The sequence below is a fragment of the Mustela erminea genome, chromosome 3, assembly GCF_009829155.1.
Source record: "Mustela erminea isolate mMusErm1 chromosome 3, mMusErm1.Pri, whole genome shotgun sequence".
In the NCBI taxonomy this organism is placed as follows: Eukaryota; Metazoa; Chordata; class Mammalia; order Carnivora; family Mustelidae; genus Mustela; species Mustela erminea.
In genome coordinates, this window is record NC_045616.1 from 85,386,470 (window position 1) to 85,403,534 (window position 17,065).

At 39.5% G+C, this 17,065-nt stretch overlaps 1 protein-coding gene and 1 pseudogene across 2 annotated transcripts in view; one reads left to right on the forward strand and one right to left on the reverse strand.

Moving 5' to 3' along the window:
• NDFIP1 (Nedd4 family interacting protein 1) overlaps positions 1-17,065 on the reverse strand; it is a 75,547-nt gene that overhangs the window by 15,004 nt on the left and 43,478 nt on the right. For both annotated transcript variants that reach the window (XM_032336331.1, XM_032336330.1), the window contains exons 2-3: positions 7,523-7,610; positions 2,753-2,883 (exon numbers count right to left, since the gene is read on the reverse strand). In XM_032336331.1, coding sequence (XP_032192222.1) covers positions 2,753-2,883; positions 7,523-7,610 — 219 coding nt within the window. The remainder of the gene's footprint in view (positions 1-2,752; positions 2,884-7,522; positions 7,611-17,065) is intronic.
• LOC116585701 lies at positions 9,653-15,535 on the forward strand (annotated as a pseudogene).

Consider the following 17,065-nt stretch of genomic DNA (forward strand, 5'->3'; position numbering starts at 1 on the left):
ACTATTTGTTCATATTAGCATATAGGTCTGAAACAACCTCACTTCCATGCTTACTGGCAGACAGGATCCTTTCCATCCTACCCTGAAAACATAATACTCCAAGTCTAGAAGGAACACAATCCTCACCAACATTAATGCCCACATATGTGGCCCACCTTTTCAACTGATATAGGTTATGTGTTGAAATACTGAAAAATACATGGATAAACACTAAAAAGTAAAAGTTAGATTTGTACACAGTCCAGTGAAGGTTCCCCAAATGAAAACAAAAACAAAAACAAAACTTTAGGGACAATAGAAACTCTCTCTACACAGAGAGAAATGGGGCTGGGAAGTCCATGACAGGCCTGGGGAGGGGATATTAGAGAAAGGAAAGGAGTCAGTGGCAGCTTCCATTTCTAACATTTCTTCTCCTGTTAGAAAATTCTTACAATGTGTTTATGTTTTTTAAAATACTAAATACCCAGTTTCTGACTTCATATTAGGAAAAATAAGGCTTTGTGCCTAATTAAACAGTGACAGGTTTTTTGCATAAATACTCAAAGATATACTACAAAAGGACATGGAAATATTTTCTAGTAATATCGCAGGTGCCTTCTAACTGTTCTTCCTATTCTTGGTATCTCTACTACCAGATTTCTCCTACAAATTGCTGCTGGGTTAACGCTTCGAAAACACCATTCTTGTCTTACCATATCCCTGCTGAAAAACTTTGACTAAAAGAGTCTGTATGACCTACGCTTAAGTCTAAATGCCTCAGCCTAGCATTCAAAACATACTATAACCTATAGTGTGGTCACAAACTCTTTGCTCAAGAAAAATCAATTACTACATTCACAGACCCCGACCCCACACCAGGCTGGATTCACATCTGCTTTCTGCCCCTTTCCCTCTGGAATGTTCTTATCCATCAAATCTCAGGGTCTACTTCAGATCCCATCTTCCCCACAATCACACAGTAAAAAGTCACAGTTCTTAATGCTCACTGCACTTGTACTGCTGTTTAGATACTGGTATTTGTGGGCCTTTCCCCAGCTATATTTAAGTGCTGATACTGTAGGAGTATTCCCTTATTCAAAGTTTTCTACCCACTCACTGCAAAATACATAGCACACTGTGTAAGAAAGTGATCTACACATGCTTGCTAAATAATGTTTAACAGGTTCTTAAATATGTATACTCATCAAATAGAAGTATTCTAAGAAGCTCTGCTATTAAACAGAGCTAACCACTGCATCTATTTCCATGGGACAGTCTAACATGACTACAGATTACACACAGGATTTTAGAGTCTAGAATATCTGGGTGTGACTCTCACCTATGCTACTTCTTAGCTTAATGACTCTGGGCAAATTACTTACTTTATCTCTCTGGGCCTCAATTTTTGCATCTGTAAAATGGGGATAATATAATCTCAACCTTGCAAGGTTATCATGAGGACTTAAAATAATACTGGAAACTGAGCATAGTACCAAGCATGCCATTTGCTTCCAATAGAAGATTATTACCCTAAGACTGTTCTGCCCTTAGACCATAAGCTCCTTGAAGGTTGCTAGTTTCTTCTGGCACCTGCAAGAAACGAGCCCATACTACCAGATGGAATCAGCCTAGACTGGCCTTATAAACTATTATTTCTGTCAAGCAGTGGTTTCAGAAGCCCCACCACTCATATTAGGTGTGGTCTGTAAAGAGTCCACTACTCTAAGTCCTGAACTTCTTGGGCCTTTGCCACTGCACTGCCCAGGCTAAACTTCTGTTTTTATTCTTATCGTTCTCTCTGGTTTCCTTTCAGGACTGGAGTCTGGAACCCTGACTGCCCCTATTCTTAGGGAATGAATCCTACTCCATCATTTCCCAATATCTGGACTAAGACCCCACCTACCTCACCTTCAACCTAGATGAATATTTATGAAACCACATCTAGTCACTTGCAGATCTGACATCAAGAACAAAGTGTGTCCCAAAGTCTCCTGACTTTCATCACACCTGATGTCTCCTACCGTGAATCACCATCAGGCTAGATGGGATCTGAATTCACTATATCCCCACAGATGGAGTGGTCTGGAAAGCAATTGGCATGAGGGTCATCAAGACAATTGCTGGGGCCCTTTTATAAGTTTAATTCTATAAAGTTGAACTTATTCTTTCTATAGATCTGCCCAGCAGCTATCTACCTAACACCAAAATATGAAGTATGCAGATTTATTTTTTTTAAAGATTTTATTTATTTATTTGACAGACAGAGATCACAAGTAGATGGAGAGGCAGGGAGAGAGAGAGAGAGAGAGAGAGAGGGAAGCAGGCTCCCTGCCGAGCAGGGAGCCCGATGCAGGACTCGATCCCAGGACCCTGAGATCATGACCTGAGCCGAAGGCAATGGCTTAATCCACTGAGCCACCCAGGTGCCCCTGAAGTATGTAGATTTAAGGCAAAGTCAGTATATTTGCTAAAGCAGCCCCTGCTCTGAGACATTTCAGTCATGGCAGGAAAGCTGAGAAAATGGTGGTAAGAGTAGAGAGACAGGGAAAATAAGTTGGTCTGATTAATGATTTTCTGCTGATTTGTACCTTTTACTGCATCATTTCCCATATGAGTAAGATTTATTATCTCAAAAGAAAATGTGCTTGTTTTTAAAAATTAGCTGTACTTTTTACTAATCAGTACAATCATAAGGAATACATCAAAAGTAAGTAATGAAAAGAACCTAATTTCCATAAAGCAGCCAGCAATTAACATGGTAAACTGAACTTACTCTTCCAGGAACCAAGGGGATAGTAGCTTCAGCCTTGGTTCTCTCAGCTTCATCGTAGCTGGGCAGCGTCGTCGCCACATTATAGGAAGGAGGCTTTGGAAATCCACACTCATCTTTGTAGTCAAAATATGCTGCAGAATAAAAAGGAAGTCACCATTATCTGACCATTAGCTGACCTGAGGAAAAAGAAGATTTCCACTAAGTCTGGCAAACAAAAAAATAGCCATTCCTCTAAGAGTACATGTAGAATAACTGACTTGAGGGTTGCCTGGGTGGCTTACTCATCAGGTGTCGGCCTTCGGCTCGGGTTGTGATCCTAGAGTCCTGGGATCGAGCCCCACACTGTGCTCCCTGCTCTGTGGGAAGCCTGCTTCTCCCTCTCCTACTCCCCCTGCTTGTGTTCCCTCTCTCGCTATGTCTACCTCTGTCAAATAAATAAATAAAATCTTTTAAAAAAGAAATAATTTAGGGGCGCCTGGGTGGCTCAGTAGGTTAAAGCCTCTGCCTTCAGCTCAGGTCATGATCCTAGGGTCCTGGGATCGAGCCCCGCATCGTGCTCTCTGCTCAGCGGAGAGCCTGCTTCCTCCTCTCTCTCTGCCTGCCTCTCAGCCTACTTGTAATCTCTGCCTATCAAATAAATAAATAAAATCTTTAAAAAAAAAAAAAGAAAAAGAAATAATTTAATTGAAATGTTTATGTATGAATATGAGATTGAGAATGATTTTTAAATTCATCCACCTTTGAATTATTTAAATTTATTCATGTAAATCATTCTGCCTTCCCTTCCAAATGTCCTTAAACACTTTTTCAATTGTTACATGGTACATTCAAAAAAGCATTTAATATTAATAGTGGCATAAAGACAACATTTAAGCCAAAAATACCTCACCTCTCTATTGTAAGCTGTACCATGGTTTCCTCCCATTTATAAACAGGTAAACCAACTTAATAAGAAGGTCACAGCGTGGGTGCCTGGATGGCTCAGTCCTTAAGAGTCTGCCTTCGTCCCAGGTCATGATCCCAGGGTCCTGGGATCAAGCCCAGCATGGGGCTACCTGCTCAGCGGCAAGCCTGCTTCTTCCTCTCCCACTCCCCCTCATGTTCCCTCTCTCGCTGTGTCTCTTTCTGTCAAATAAATAAAACCTTTAAAAAATTTTTTAAAAAAAAGATAAAATAAAAACATCAAAAACCAATGCCTTTAAAAAAAAGTCACAATATTTTAGCATTTTGATTCTTACACATTCGTTTTACCGTGTACTGGTTTGTATGATGTGCCTAAGGTAACTAATTCAGTTACAAAGCCATTATTTATTTGAGTTAAATTTTTTATTTTCTCTTTTTAATGCTGCATCTTCATTCTCATTAACTACTATTATAAGAAACTCAATATTTATTAGAAAAGAGCTATTAAAAATGTATTAAATTTCTGCACAATTTTTTAAAAAACAAACATCTTGGGAAAACAGTCTTATTGTTCATCAAGATTAACATTTTTCTTTTTTTCCTCTGGTTAATTGTAATAAACTTCCAATTTTACTGTAATATATTACTGAAATCATGAATCAATACAATTCACCTCATTAACAATGTGAAGGAAATTCTATTGTATTTGCACGGGCAGAAAAAGCATTTTATAAAATTTAACACGTTGCCAATAATAAAAACCCTTAGCAAATTAGGAGTAAGAGAAAATATCTTTAATCTGATCATAAGTATCTATGAAAAACCCAAGTAAATATCATAATTGTAAATGTTTTTTTTCCCCTAAAATTAGAGATTTTAGACAAAAATGTCCCTAAACTTAGAGATTTAGACAAAAATGTCTTAACATTACCTTAAAGGTCCTACTAGTTGATGTAATATGGCAAGAAAAGTAAATTCAAAATGTAAGTATTAGAAGGGTCAAAATAACTGTCCTTAATCATGGATAACATGATTATAGATATATCAAATCCAAGAGTATCTACAGACAGAATTAATATATGAATTTATTAGCAAAGACTCTACATTCAAAATCTCTGGATGGATATAAACCATCAAGGGTACTTCCACTTGCCAGCAACAAATAGAAAATAAAATTATATATGGAACATTTTTTATAACAGGATGAGGAATAAACCCAGTAATAAATATGCAGGTCCCCAATATTGAAACCCACAAAAAACTATTGAGAGGATTAAAGAAGATCTTAATTAGATGGAGAGATATGTCATGTTTACAAACTGGAAGCAGTATTATAAAGATGTTAATTCTCTTCAAACTGATCCCCAGATTCAGGACAATTTCAACTACAATTCCAGTTTTTGTTTGTTTTGTTACATTTTACAGAAACTGACAAGCTAACTGTAAAATGTATATGGAAATGCAAAGGCCAAAAAAACCCAAAGCAATCTTGAAGAACAAAAGGTCTGAATGATCTATATTACCAGATATAATTAAAACGGTAGGGGATGGGAATAAAGATAAATAAATAGACCAAAGAACAGTATACTGAAACCAGAAACAGATCCACTCATATATGGCCACCTGATTTACAATAAAGGTGACACTGTGGGGGCGCCTGGGTGGCTCAGTAGGTTAAAGCATCTGCCTTGAGCGTCATGATCCCAGGACCTCACGCCCCATATCCAGCTCCCTACTCGGCAGGGAGCCTGTTTCCTCCTTCTCTCTCTCTGCCTGCCTCTCTGCCTACTTGTGATCTCTGTCTATCAAATAAATAAATAAAATCTTAAAAAAAAAAAAGACACTGTGAAGCAGTGGAGAAAGAACAATGTTTTCAATAAATGGTAATGTAAGAACTGGCTATCCATACAGAAAAACAAACTGATCTTGACCACTACCTTACAGTACACAGAAAAAAAAAAATACCAGATGGAATAGAAATCTAAACATGAAAAATAAAATACCACAGCTTTTAGAAAATACACGAAAATGTGTTACTGAAACTAAAGAGGCCACCTAATCCAAATTGAAGAATTTGTTTTTTTCCAAGTCAAATTGCTATTTTACATACATGCATACACGTGTATATATACATGGTACAAACCAATGCATCATTTTCTATCAAGGCTCTTCATTTTTCATCAAATCAAACTAAGTCATTACAACTTGAAATGTACAATATAAATTAGCCCACTGCCATTAATTCTGAATACATGAATAAAACTGATACCTACCACTATCTTAAGTTGAAGAAAATCAATATGTGTATTTCCCTATTTCAAAAGATTTCTTAAATAGGATCCATCAATATAGATACTCATATACTTTAAAGTTTCAATCAAAAGTCTAACAACAATCTTTCAAGTTTATGTAATACATTCAGAACAATCAAAAAGCCCAAAACTTCTTAGACTGTTCAACTTAATATACCACTAATTAAAATAGTTATGCAAAATAATTTGTGCTTTTTTTCCCTACCAATATGCATGTGTCTTTTTGTTTCTAACCACTTTTCTCATAAATGGACTAACTGGTACCTACGGTCAGCATTTATCTAAAAAAAATAAGCAATGCTAATTTAACAACAAGGAGTGGGTAAGGCCATTTAAGCCATTTTAGAGCTTTCCTTAAAAAGTACTAGTTTTAGTTGCTTTTCAATAAAATTAATACAAGGAGACAGGGTTCAAAGGTTGAAGTCAGAGTGGAGGCAAAAAACTTTCTGACCCATGTTCTTCTTCATTATAATGGCAGAGACCAACAGGGACCAACAAATTTAATCCCACATCAACTGACAATAGTCGCCCCAAGTGCTGTATTGAAAAGGATTCTGAGCCTGTGTCTGGGATAAATGGTGTCTTCAACTTGCTTATCTACGCTGGGAGGAGGATGGGTTCAGTGGAAGCACCATGAGCCATATACTTGACACTCTGCCACACTTCTCCTTTAGAGAAAATGGAAGATGGCCCATCACAACCAGTCAATTTTCAGCAACTAAAGCAGCGCTGCTCATCAGGCAGCCTGAAGCTACCCAAAGATCTCAACTGTTGATATTTTTTCTTTCTCTTCCCCATCCCTTCTACATAAACATGTGAAAATGTAAAAGACAGTCTGGCAGGGGCGCCTGGGTGGCTCAGTGGGTTAAACCGCTGCCTTCGGCTCAGGTCATGATCTCAGGGTCCTGGGATCGAGTCCCGCATTGGGCTCTCTGCTCAGCAGGGAGCCTGCTTCCCTCTCTCTCTCTCTCTGCTTGCCTCTCCATCTACTTGTGATTTCTCTCTGTCAAATAAATAAATAAAATCTTAAAAAAAAAAAAAAAAGACAGTCTGGCATAAGATGTGAAGATGAAAGACTGTTAAAGGAGGGCTTAAACTATGAGGAACACCATGAAAGGGCTGAGAGATTTCCAGCCTTTTTTTATTAAGAATTTACTAGCACAAAAGAAATCAAATGTACTAAGTTCCAGGTTCCAGGTCGTAGGCACTAGAATCACAAAGAACAAAACAATTAGGAAGCTACAGAAAGAATAAAAATCAGATGATCACCTGGTTGTTGAATTTCTTCCTTTATATTCTGTTGGAATGAAATTGAGTTCCATTTTAAAAAAAAACAAACCACAATGAAATGGAGTTTTAAGTGTTTTTCAGAATAGTAACATGGGGTTTTTTTTTTTTTTCACTTTTGGCAATAAACTACAAAAAACATCAAAGACTTCCTAGGGAAAGCTAAAGCAAAGACAAAGACAGGAGTAAACACATGCTGGCCGAGCCTCTGGCCAAGCGCATTTCGTGCATTTTGAGAGTCTAAGAGTTCCCTTGCCCAGTTACCTACCTGCACTCTCTGCAGAGATGCTGCTGTAAGGTGGAGGGGCGTCGCCTACAGCCTGTTCTGGCTCTCCAGGCTCTTCCTCATTCTGCAACTAAATAAACATTCCACATTTTAATCCAAGTATAAAGCTGATTAGACAGAGAAGACCTGAAAACTAGAAGAGCCCTTCTGGAAAATTATTTGGTAACATGTTTCAAAAGGCTTAAAATGTGTAACTGCTTTACACAGTATTCTGCTCTCAGGAATTTATCCTAAAGAAATAGAGGCAAAAAAAGTAGATATAAAAGTTACTGCAGCAAAAAATAGAAACAACCTAAATTCTACCCACAGGGGACTTATTAAAGAAATTATAGTTCATCTCACAAAGGATCACTAAGCATCCATAAAAATGAAAATAAAGAAAATGAGATGACTTGAACAGATATTTATGCTGTATTGTTACACGAAAAAAGCAAAATTTACCAAATAGTATATATAATATATTCTGGTTGTGATAGACCGATATGTGAAGGTCTAGAATGAGAGACATCTACAGTTTACAATGTTTACCTCTAGCTGATACAATTATTGGGAATTTTATTTTGTTTATACGTGTATTTGAATTTTTTTTAGTGAACATTTAGCACTTGTATAACTTTTTAAGTTGGAAAAATAATCCAATAATAATCTGTTAAAGATAAATCATAACAAACCAAGGTGTGCCACTATATTTAGTTTGCAGAGAAATTGAATCTTAAATAACTGAGACACTTACAAAAACATAAAATTCAACATAATTCTACATATATAACCTCTGTTAACAAATCTCCCTCTTCCCTATCTCAGCCATTTCTCCGTCAAATCTACAGCCCCAGTTACTTTAAATAACTCACACTGAAAAGTGTGTCTTTCTGTGACTGCCAGTCTGTATAGTCTACCCAACTCATCTTCACAGAACAAAAACATCTGATTTAACTTTTCTAGTGTGACAATTAACTACAGCTCATTTAAAAAGGTTAATTGGGGGGTGTCTGGGTGGCTTAGGGGGTTGGGCCTCTGCCTTCGGCTCAGGTCGTGGTCCCGGGGTCTTGGGATGGAGACCTGCGTTGCTCTCTGCTCAGCGGGGAGGCCGCTTCCCACCCACCCCACCCCACCCCCTCCTGCTGCTCTGCCTACTTGTGATCTCTGTCAAGTTAATAAATAAAATCTGTAAAAAGAAAAAAAAAAGGTTAATTGGCTGAGAATGGGAGTCCATCTGTAAAGTAATAAGAGTATTTATCGACATAAATAACTTGGGGGTCTGGGTCCTGCCATATGCCATCATAATACACAGAGCCACAAGAGCCGCTTGTAAAATACATACCTCCCTCAAACTTACTGCTACAGACAACTCTATCTTGAACTGAGACAGGAAGACAGAGAGCTAGACTTCCTGTAACATGAAGCAGAGCTCCCTAATTCCTTAAATTTTTAATTAACCATCTCAGTCTCTATCCCTATGCTATTCAAAATCAGAAACCAACAAAACTTTTCTGATGAACACTGCAATATACCGAATTTCAAAGGAATTCTTGTGCCAAATTATCATCAACATCTACCACCTGAGCACATTTTTCTGAACCCTAGAACTCTAATGCTAAACTTAGGGCACTCCCAAAAGAACTGTATTGTAACCTAAGATAAATTTCCTCTTAAAGAGGCATATAGTGCAAAATAGCTATAGTAAAGCCACATGTTCCTGGGACACCAAATCAGTTAATTATTTAAATCGACTTCCTGGAGCCATGGTTCACTTGTAATTCTTTCAACATTATAAGAAGCTCTAGACAGGGTATTCTCAGCCTACTCCCACCTAACCACTCTTGTGCTCTGAGAATGTCACAAAAGAGTCAGCAGCAAAAACAGAGGCAAATACGGACTTTGTAAGAATCCTACCTCAATATACTGTAGCCAGTCATGTTCTTTAAACCAGCCTGGAATTTTTGACCCATTTTAGATTTCCTGAGCTTGGTCAAATAATCATGTTACCTCTGCATAATTTAGGGTTTAGAAAGGAAGTGTGACAATTCTGAGAAATACAGAAGTCCAGAGAATAAAGAGGTCTTATGTGCCAGCATCTATGAGATAGGTTGCCTGTCTCCTAGCAACCTGGAGATGTGCAATTTGATCATCCCACGCCAAGGTAAGAGATAACAGAGCAAGAAATTCCAACTGTCTCAGAAACCCCCATTTTTTCTTTGGTGAGGGAAAAGACATTTCCAGGTCAAGTTTTTTCCCTTCATTAAACTTCAACACTTTAGAATCATGTACTATTTCTAACTGAAAACAAAAACAAAGATGATTTTAAAAACAACAACAACAACAACACCCACTATGATTCTGGAGGTTCCACATACTGGGATGATCCCAGGACCTCACTTTACAGGCTTCCCAACAATGCCCTATTTTCTACATGCTGGTTATAAGTTTAGGCTCCACCAAGAAATGTGTTGAAATAAAATACTACCAGGTGGGGGAAAAAAGAAAGAAGCACCACCTGCAGCAAGTATCTAGTGACCACCACCCCTAAGCACACGTCTTTTTACACTTGGAGGCCATCTATGGCCATTAATTTGGCTTTGCCCACCAAACAAATCAGGTACTCATTAACAAGGCTGGGGGCAGGGGGCTGGCAGAAATGCACACCAGAACTACAGTGGGACATATCTATCTCTAAGGTTATAAAGTTACTTGAGTTCAAAATGTAATTTCAATGTTCCCTTTTCTGTCCCTGGGAATCTTTCCTGTGCAGTCCTCCTGCCACATCTCTGAGGCTCAGGCTCTCTCCTGAGATTCTCTCAGAGAAATAGGATCACTGTCACTTTGGGGCTGGTGTTGGAAAGATGCACAGCCTCTCCTGTCAAGAAGGTCGGTGGGAGCATGAGTCCAACCTGTTACAGAATCCTGGCTGTAGGGGACAGTGTGAGAGGCAGGGATGGAAAGAGGTGAGAACTGCTGCTCTCTCCCTGCTGTGGTCTTAGCTGTGGTAGGTGGGGAGAATCCTTTGATTTTATCTACGACATAATAAATACCCACTGGGGACTGATTTCTTTTCTGCCATTTAACTTCTCTTAACCATTCTGATCAACTTCACTTATCTCTAAGTAAGATTTAAATGGGATTTTTTTTCAAAATAGTAATTAATTACACAATTACCTATGCATGCCATATAAAGTACTGAGTTTAGTATAAAATCACCTAAAATTACCCAGGTCTCCATCCTTGAAATAGGAATAACCCAATCATCTGAAAATCTGTCTGACCTTTCTCTTCACCACACCCTCACCGTGCTTTCACCCCTACTTTCCTGATTACTGATGTTCCACTCTACACTCTGAGTAGACCCTGTCATGGCTCTCTAGAAGAACCCTAAAACCCTCCCATTTTTCCACTTTGCACATCACAATCTGCTTTGGTAGCTCTTGGCCTTGATCACTTCCAATTTTTTTTTTATTATTATTTACCTACAAACACATGTTAATAATGTCTTGTCCTCTAGATTTAGCCAGTGAAAGACAGCACATCTAAAATAAAGGATGTTACTCCTTACTACATTCCTCTGTGTCCTATCAACACTGTTGCTATTAGAATCAAATACATGACGTTTTACCTAAACAACAGTTTAACGAATCTCCCATACAGAAATCATACATAGTTCTAGTTCTAATAAAAGCAAACTAGATTTTAATAAGTTTAAGGACACTTATACCCTGCAGGTTTAAATTCTTAAATTTGAGTTCCCACCCCAGCAAGAAGGCCTCATCACTCCTCTGTCCTAAGTAGTTCTAAAGATGGTCTTCCATTTGGAAATGAGCTGTTTTTAATCAAGAACAGAGCCAGGACTAGGATTAGGCCTAAGTTAAGGGCTAACATTTACAACTGTTGGATGGCAGGACCTAAGGCTCTTAAAAGTCATTCTTGGATTCTATTTACCAAGAGTGGGAGAACAAAAAACCCTATTAAAGAACAAAGAGAAAAACAAAAAATCCATAGAGCGTTATATATGACAAGAGGTACCAAAACATACCTCATAATTCACACAAACACAACAAGCATGTGGAAAATAATGCTGAACTATCCAATAAATCCATAAAGTTACAAGTATTCACACCATTCATTTTTTTTCTTGGTTGGGTCCCATTTAAACAGCAGGAGATCATGTAAATTTTAAATCCCTTCTTTAGTTATTAACAGTAAGTCTCAAAAAAATCCTGGATAGATGCCTGAACTCTTGCTTTAAATGTTATTTACCACTTATAATTTTAGCGTTAAATCCTAAATCTTTTACCTTATAATGCAATTTTTAAACCTCTCATTACCAACCCACTACTTCTGCATACTCTTTAAATCCCACCAAATGAGACAGTATAATTACCAGAAAGTAAACACACACATTTCCTTAGGTTAACAACCAAGTGTGCATTTTACTCTCATTCAGAAATAACCAGTCTGTGAGGACTGTGTATTTTCTTTTCTTTTTTTTAAAACAGTAACCTTTATTTTATGGGGCTTTTTTTTTTTTAAGACTTTATTTATTTGACAGGGGGGGGGGCACAAGCAGAGGGAACAGCAGGCAGAGGGAGAGGGAGAGGAAGAGGAAGAAGCAGGCTCCCCACTGAGCACAGAGCCTGACGCAGGGCTCGATTCCAAGACCCTAGGATCAAGACCTGAGCCAAAGGCAGACACTTAAACAACTCAACCACCCAGATGCCCTGAGAACTGTGTATTTTCTATTGTATATAACCTGAAGGTTTTTAATTGTATACTGAATATAAATTGTGTTATTCTAACATCACCAAATTCTTTACATTCAAGGACAATTCTCTATTATATTGCTTTTAATTAGAGGATGACATTTAAAATAAGGTAAATAATTCTGACAGAGAGAAAATCACCAATTAAAAAAAAAATCTAATTAAAAAAGGGCAGGGATGCCTGGGTGGCTCAGTCAGTTAAGCCGCTGCCTTCGGCTCAGGTCATGATCCCAGGGTCCTGGGATTGAGTCCTACATCAGGCTCCTGCTTCTCTCTCTGCCTCGGCCTGCCACTCTGCCTGCTTGTGCGTGTGCTTGCTCTCTCTCTCTTTCTTGTTCTCTCTCTCTCTCTATCTGACAAATAAATAAATAATCTTTTTAAAAATAAATTTTTTTTTAAAATGGGCAAGAGGGGCACCTGGGTGGCTCAGTCGGTTAAGCGTCTGCCTTCCACTCAGGTCATGATCTCAGGGTCCTGGGATCAAGGCTGTGGCAGGCTCCCTGCTCAGTGGGGAGTCTGTTTTTCCCTCTCACTCTGCGCTCTCTCTCTTGCTTGCTCCTCAAATAAATTTTAAAAATCTTAAAAATAAAAATAAAAATGGGTGAAGAATTTTAATAGACATTTCTCTAAAGAAGATATACAAATGGGCAGTATACACAAGATGTTCAACATCAGCAGTCACAGCAGAAAGGCAAAATCAAACCAAGAGATATCACTTCAAACCCTCTAATATGGCCATAAGAAAATTAAAAAGGAGTATGTTTTTGAGTATGCAGAGAAATTGGAACTCTCACACACTGCCAGCAGGAATATAAGATTGCGACTGCGGAAAAGTTTGGCAGTTCCTCAAAAACAAGTTAAACAGAGAGTTATAAAAAGATCCAGCAATTCCACTCCTAAGTATATATTTGAGAGAAGTGAAAACATAGTTTCACGGAAAAACTTGCATGCGAATGTTCATGGCAACATTACTTATAATAGTCAAAATGTTCATCAACTGATGAATGGATAAACAAAATATGGTATAACCATATAAAAGGATGGCTAAGAATAATCCATTCTATAAAAAAAAAGGGGGGGGAATGAAGTACCAATACATACTCCATTGTAGATGAAGCTTGAAAGCAATATGCTAAGTGAAAGAACCCAGTGACAAAAGACCATATATTTTATGATTCCATTTATATAAAATAACCAGAAACAGCAAATCCAAGAGATACAGAAAGACTGGTAGTCGCCAGGTGCTGGGGAAGGGAGGAGGAGAGAGTAACTGACTGCTAAAGGATCCAGGTTTCTTTTGGGGTGATAAAAATGTTCTGCCGTTAATACAGTAGTAATGGTTCCAAACCTCATGAATACAGTAAAAATTACTACAGTAAAAATTACTAAATTAGCACTTTTTTAAAAGGGTGAATTTCATGGTATGTGAATTATATCTCAAAAAAAGCATTTTCTAATTTTGAAAACATAAACCTAGATTATGTGAATTTTAGTTAAAACGAAACTGAAGAGAGGCGCCTGGGTAGTGCTTAGTCAGGTGTGGGACTTTTTTTTTTTTTTTTTTAATTTATTTGACAGATAGAGATCACAAGCAGGCAGAGAGGCAGGCAGAGGCGGGGCGGGGGGAGGGCGGAGGGTGGGTGGAAAGCAGGCTCTCCGCCGAGCAGAGAGCCCGACGTGGGGCTCGATCCCAAGACCCTGGGATCATGACCCAAGCCAAAGGCAGAGGCTTTAACCCACTGAGCCACCCAGGCGCCCCAGGTGTGGGACTCTTGATCTCATCTCCGGTCTTGATCTCAGGATCTCCAGTTCAGGCCCTGTGTTGGGCTCCATGGTGGGCGTGGAGCCTACTTCAAAAAACAAACAACACACCAAAAAACTTAAACAAACAAATGGAAGAGCACTCTGCATACCCACTCCTGGGCTCTTGTGTCAGTGTATCCTTACACCCTTGGCAGTGGCAGGACGCCACCACCACCAGGCCCGCCAATGCAACAACCAGATCATCACCAAGTTCTGGGAGGTCAACAGACTAGCAGGGCAGTGACATTACAGGCACTTACCACCACGACATCGACCTGCAGCTGGAGTGGATAAATCTGTACTACTACCAGGCCAATGGTGGCAAGTACACTTCACACGCTGTGCTCATGGGCCTGGAGCTGGGCACCACAGACTGTGCACTGGGACCCTCTGGGCAAATCTTCAGTCCAGACAACTTTGTCTTACGTCAAAGTGGTGCTGGGAACACCTGGGCCAAGGCACACTACACAGAAGGTACAGGGCTGGTTGCCTGGGTGCTGGATATAATGAAGAAGGAAGCTGAAAGCTGTGACTGAGTACAAGGCTTCCAGCGAACCCATCCCTGGGTTGAGGGCCTGGGTCTGGGATGGGTATCCTCCCCATCCGCAAGATCTCGGAGGAGCACTGAGACAGGATCATGAACACATTCAGTGGTAGAACCCTACAAGGTCACCCTCCCAGTCCAATAGCTGGTAAAAAAAAAAACACAGATGAAACCTACTGCATTGATAATGAGACCCCTATAACATCTGCTTCAGAACCCTAAAATCGACCACACCCACCAATCGGGACCTCAACTACCTGGTGTCAGCCATCATGAATGGGGTCACCACCTGCCTGGGCTTTCCTGGCCAGCTCAATGCTGACCTGTTCACGCTAGCTGTCAACATGGTTCTCTTTCCTCACCTGCACTTCTTCATGCCCAGCTTCACCCCCATGACCAGTGGAGGCAGCCACAGTACTAGGCCCTGATGGTGCCAGACCTCACCCAGCAGATATCTAATGCCAAGAACAAGATAGCAGCCTGTGACCCCTGCCACAGCCACTCCCTGACTGTGGCCCCAGGGTCCGAGGGCTCCATGAAGGTGGATGAACAGATAATTTTTAACATCCCAAACAAGAAGAGCAGCAACTTGGTGGAGTGGATCCCCAACCACAGAAGAACAGCTGGGACATCCCACCCCACGAGCATTTCTGCCACCTTCATCAGCAATAGCACGGCCACTCAGGAGCTGTTCAAGCGTATCTCAGAGCAGTTCACAGCCCAGCTCTGGTGCAAGCCCTCTCTGCACTGGTACACGGGCAAGGGCATGGACGAGATGGACTTTACCAAGGCTGACAGCAACAAAAATGACCTGGTGTCTGACTACCAGCAGGACCAGGACACCACAGCCAAGGAGGAGGGTAGTCTGAGCAGGAGGCAGAGAAAGAGGTGGCCTAGAGCTGCTAGCCAGTAAAGCACAGAAGCTGTGTGAGCTCTTTAGCCATGTCTCTGTGCACACTTGCTCTTGTTCCTATTGTGACGTTGCACACTGTGCAAGACATTACCTTTAAAGCATTTTTATGGGGGGTGGGAACCCTGAAAATTTACTGCTCCAAATCATCATTCTCTTCCTAAATCAATGTCTATGCCCCTTAATGTGAGAGAATGGTCTTCATCCCACCAGTATCCTTAGGGCTTAACATGGAACACTACTTGCAAATGGACAAAAATAAGGAAAAATAACACACTGAATTGCAAACTAATTCCAGTAAAAAAAAAAAAAAAAAAAAATCCTTCATATTCTCCCCTACTGATGAGAAGAATATTAGGATCCAGAAATCAAAACAGTTTGGCTAATGACCTATTTTAAAAGCTGAGCATAGCATATTAATTTAAATTTTTCTACTTCAAAAGCTTCCCTAAAGATAATTTTAAAAATAAACCACCAGGATTAGGCTTTCCCCAACAATATGTCTCATGTCAGAAGAAAAAATTAAATGCAAATCCTCTTAATACCAAAATGAAAACACGATTAAAAGTCAAAATTCACCAAAACAAAAGAAATCAGAATAATGCCTTAAAAAGTCAATGCAGTAACAGATGAAAAGAAAACTCTAATACCACAGCAAATCCCCTTAGAAAAGGCCATCAGTTTATAAAGCTTTTTCAAGATTTTTGTGGTTACCACAGTTAAACACATAAACACAACTGATGAATAAAATTTGGTTTGGAAGGAGAAAAATACTTGCAGTATTTATTTTAATCCTTAGAAATGAGAGAAAATGCTATAAACTATGATTACCAACCTGATGTGTTTTCTTACTTCTTCACCTGAGATCCAAGTAACAAGGAATACCATCCAGAGAGAGAAGAGGAAGGCAAGATAGTACCCACTCATCTCCAACTTCAATTTTCCTAAGCCAAGGTGCTCAGAGAAATCACTCCACCACAGATAAATTAAATGAGCCAACCATGGCTATGAGATTTTTGGGTGGGACCAGAAAACTGTCATCAACCTGCCAACTCCCAGGGATCCATGGACTATGTTCAAGTATTTCCACCACTGACAGCTTCACCAAGACAGCGTCAAGTAAACGATGCCTAGTGTTTTCTAGTACTTAACTTCAAAATCTATAACCAAGAGCCTTCAAAGTTAATGATAAGCCCCCTCCACCCTCCCTAGGTTTCATAATTTTATAAAGATTGGGGAAATAAGAGGGGTAATCATGCAACGTTTTCAGATAGGTCTTTCTGCCTCTGAACGTACCTTTTGAGAAGCAGCAACTATTTACTAACCAATCCATGTCCTCAGTAACATTCTGAGTGAGTCCTACCTCTTCTCCACTTCGTGATTCCTTAAGAAAACTCAGACTTCAGAGCTCTAGGGCCTACTTGGAGAAGTAATTTAAAGACCTAGCAAAGACAAGTTGAAATGGACAGTAAGCACTTGGCTTGTTCTGCCATCTTTTAACAGGATGGTAGAAACCA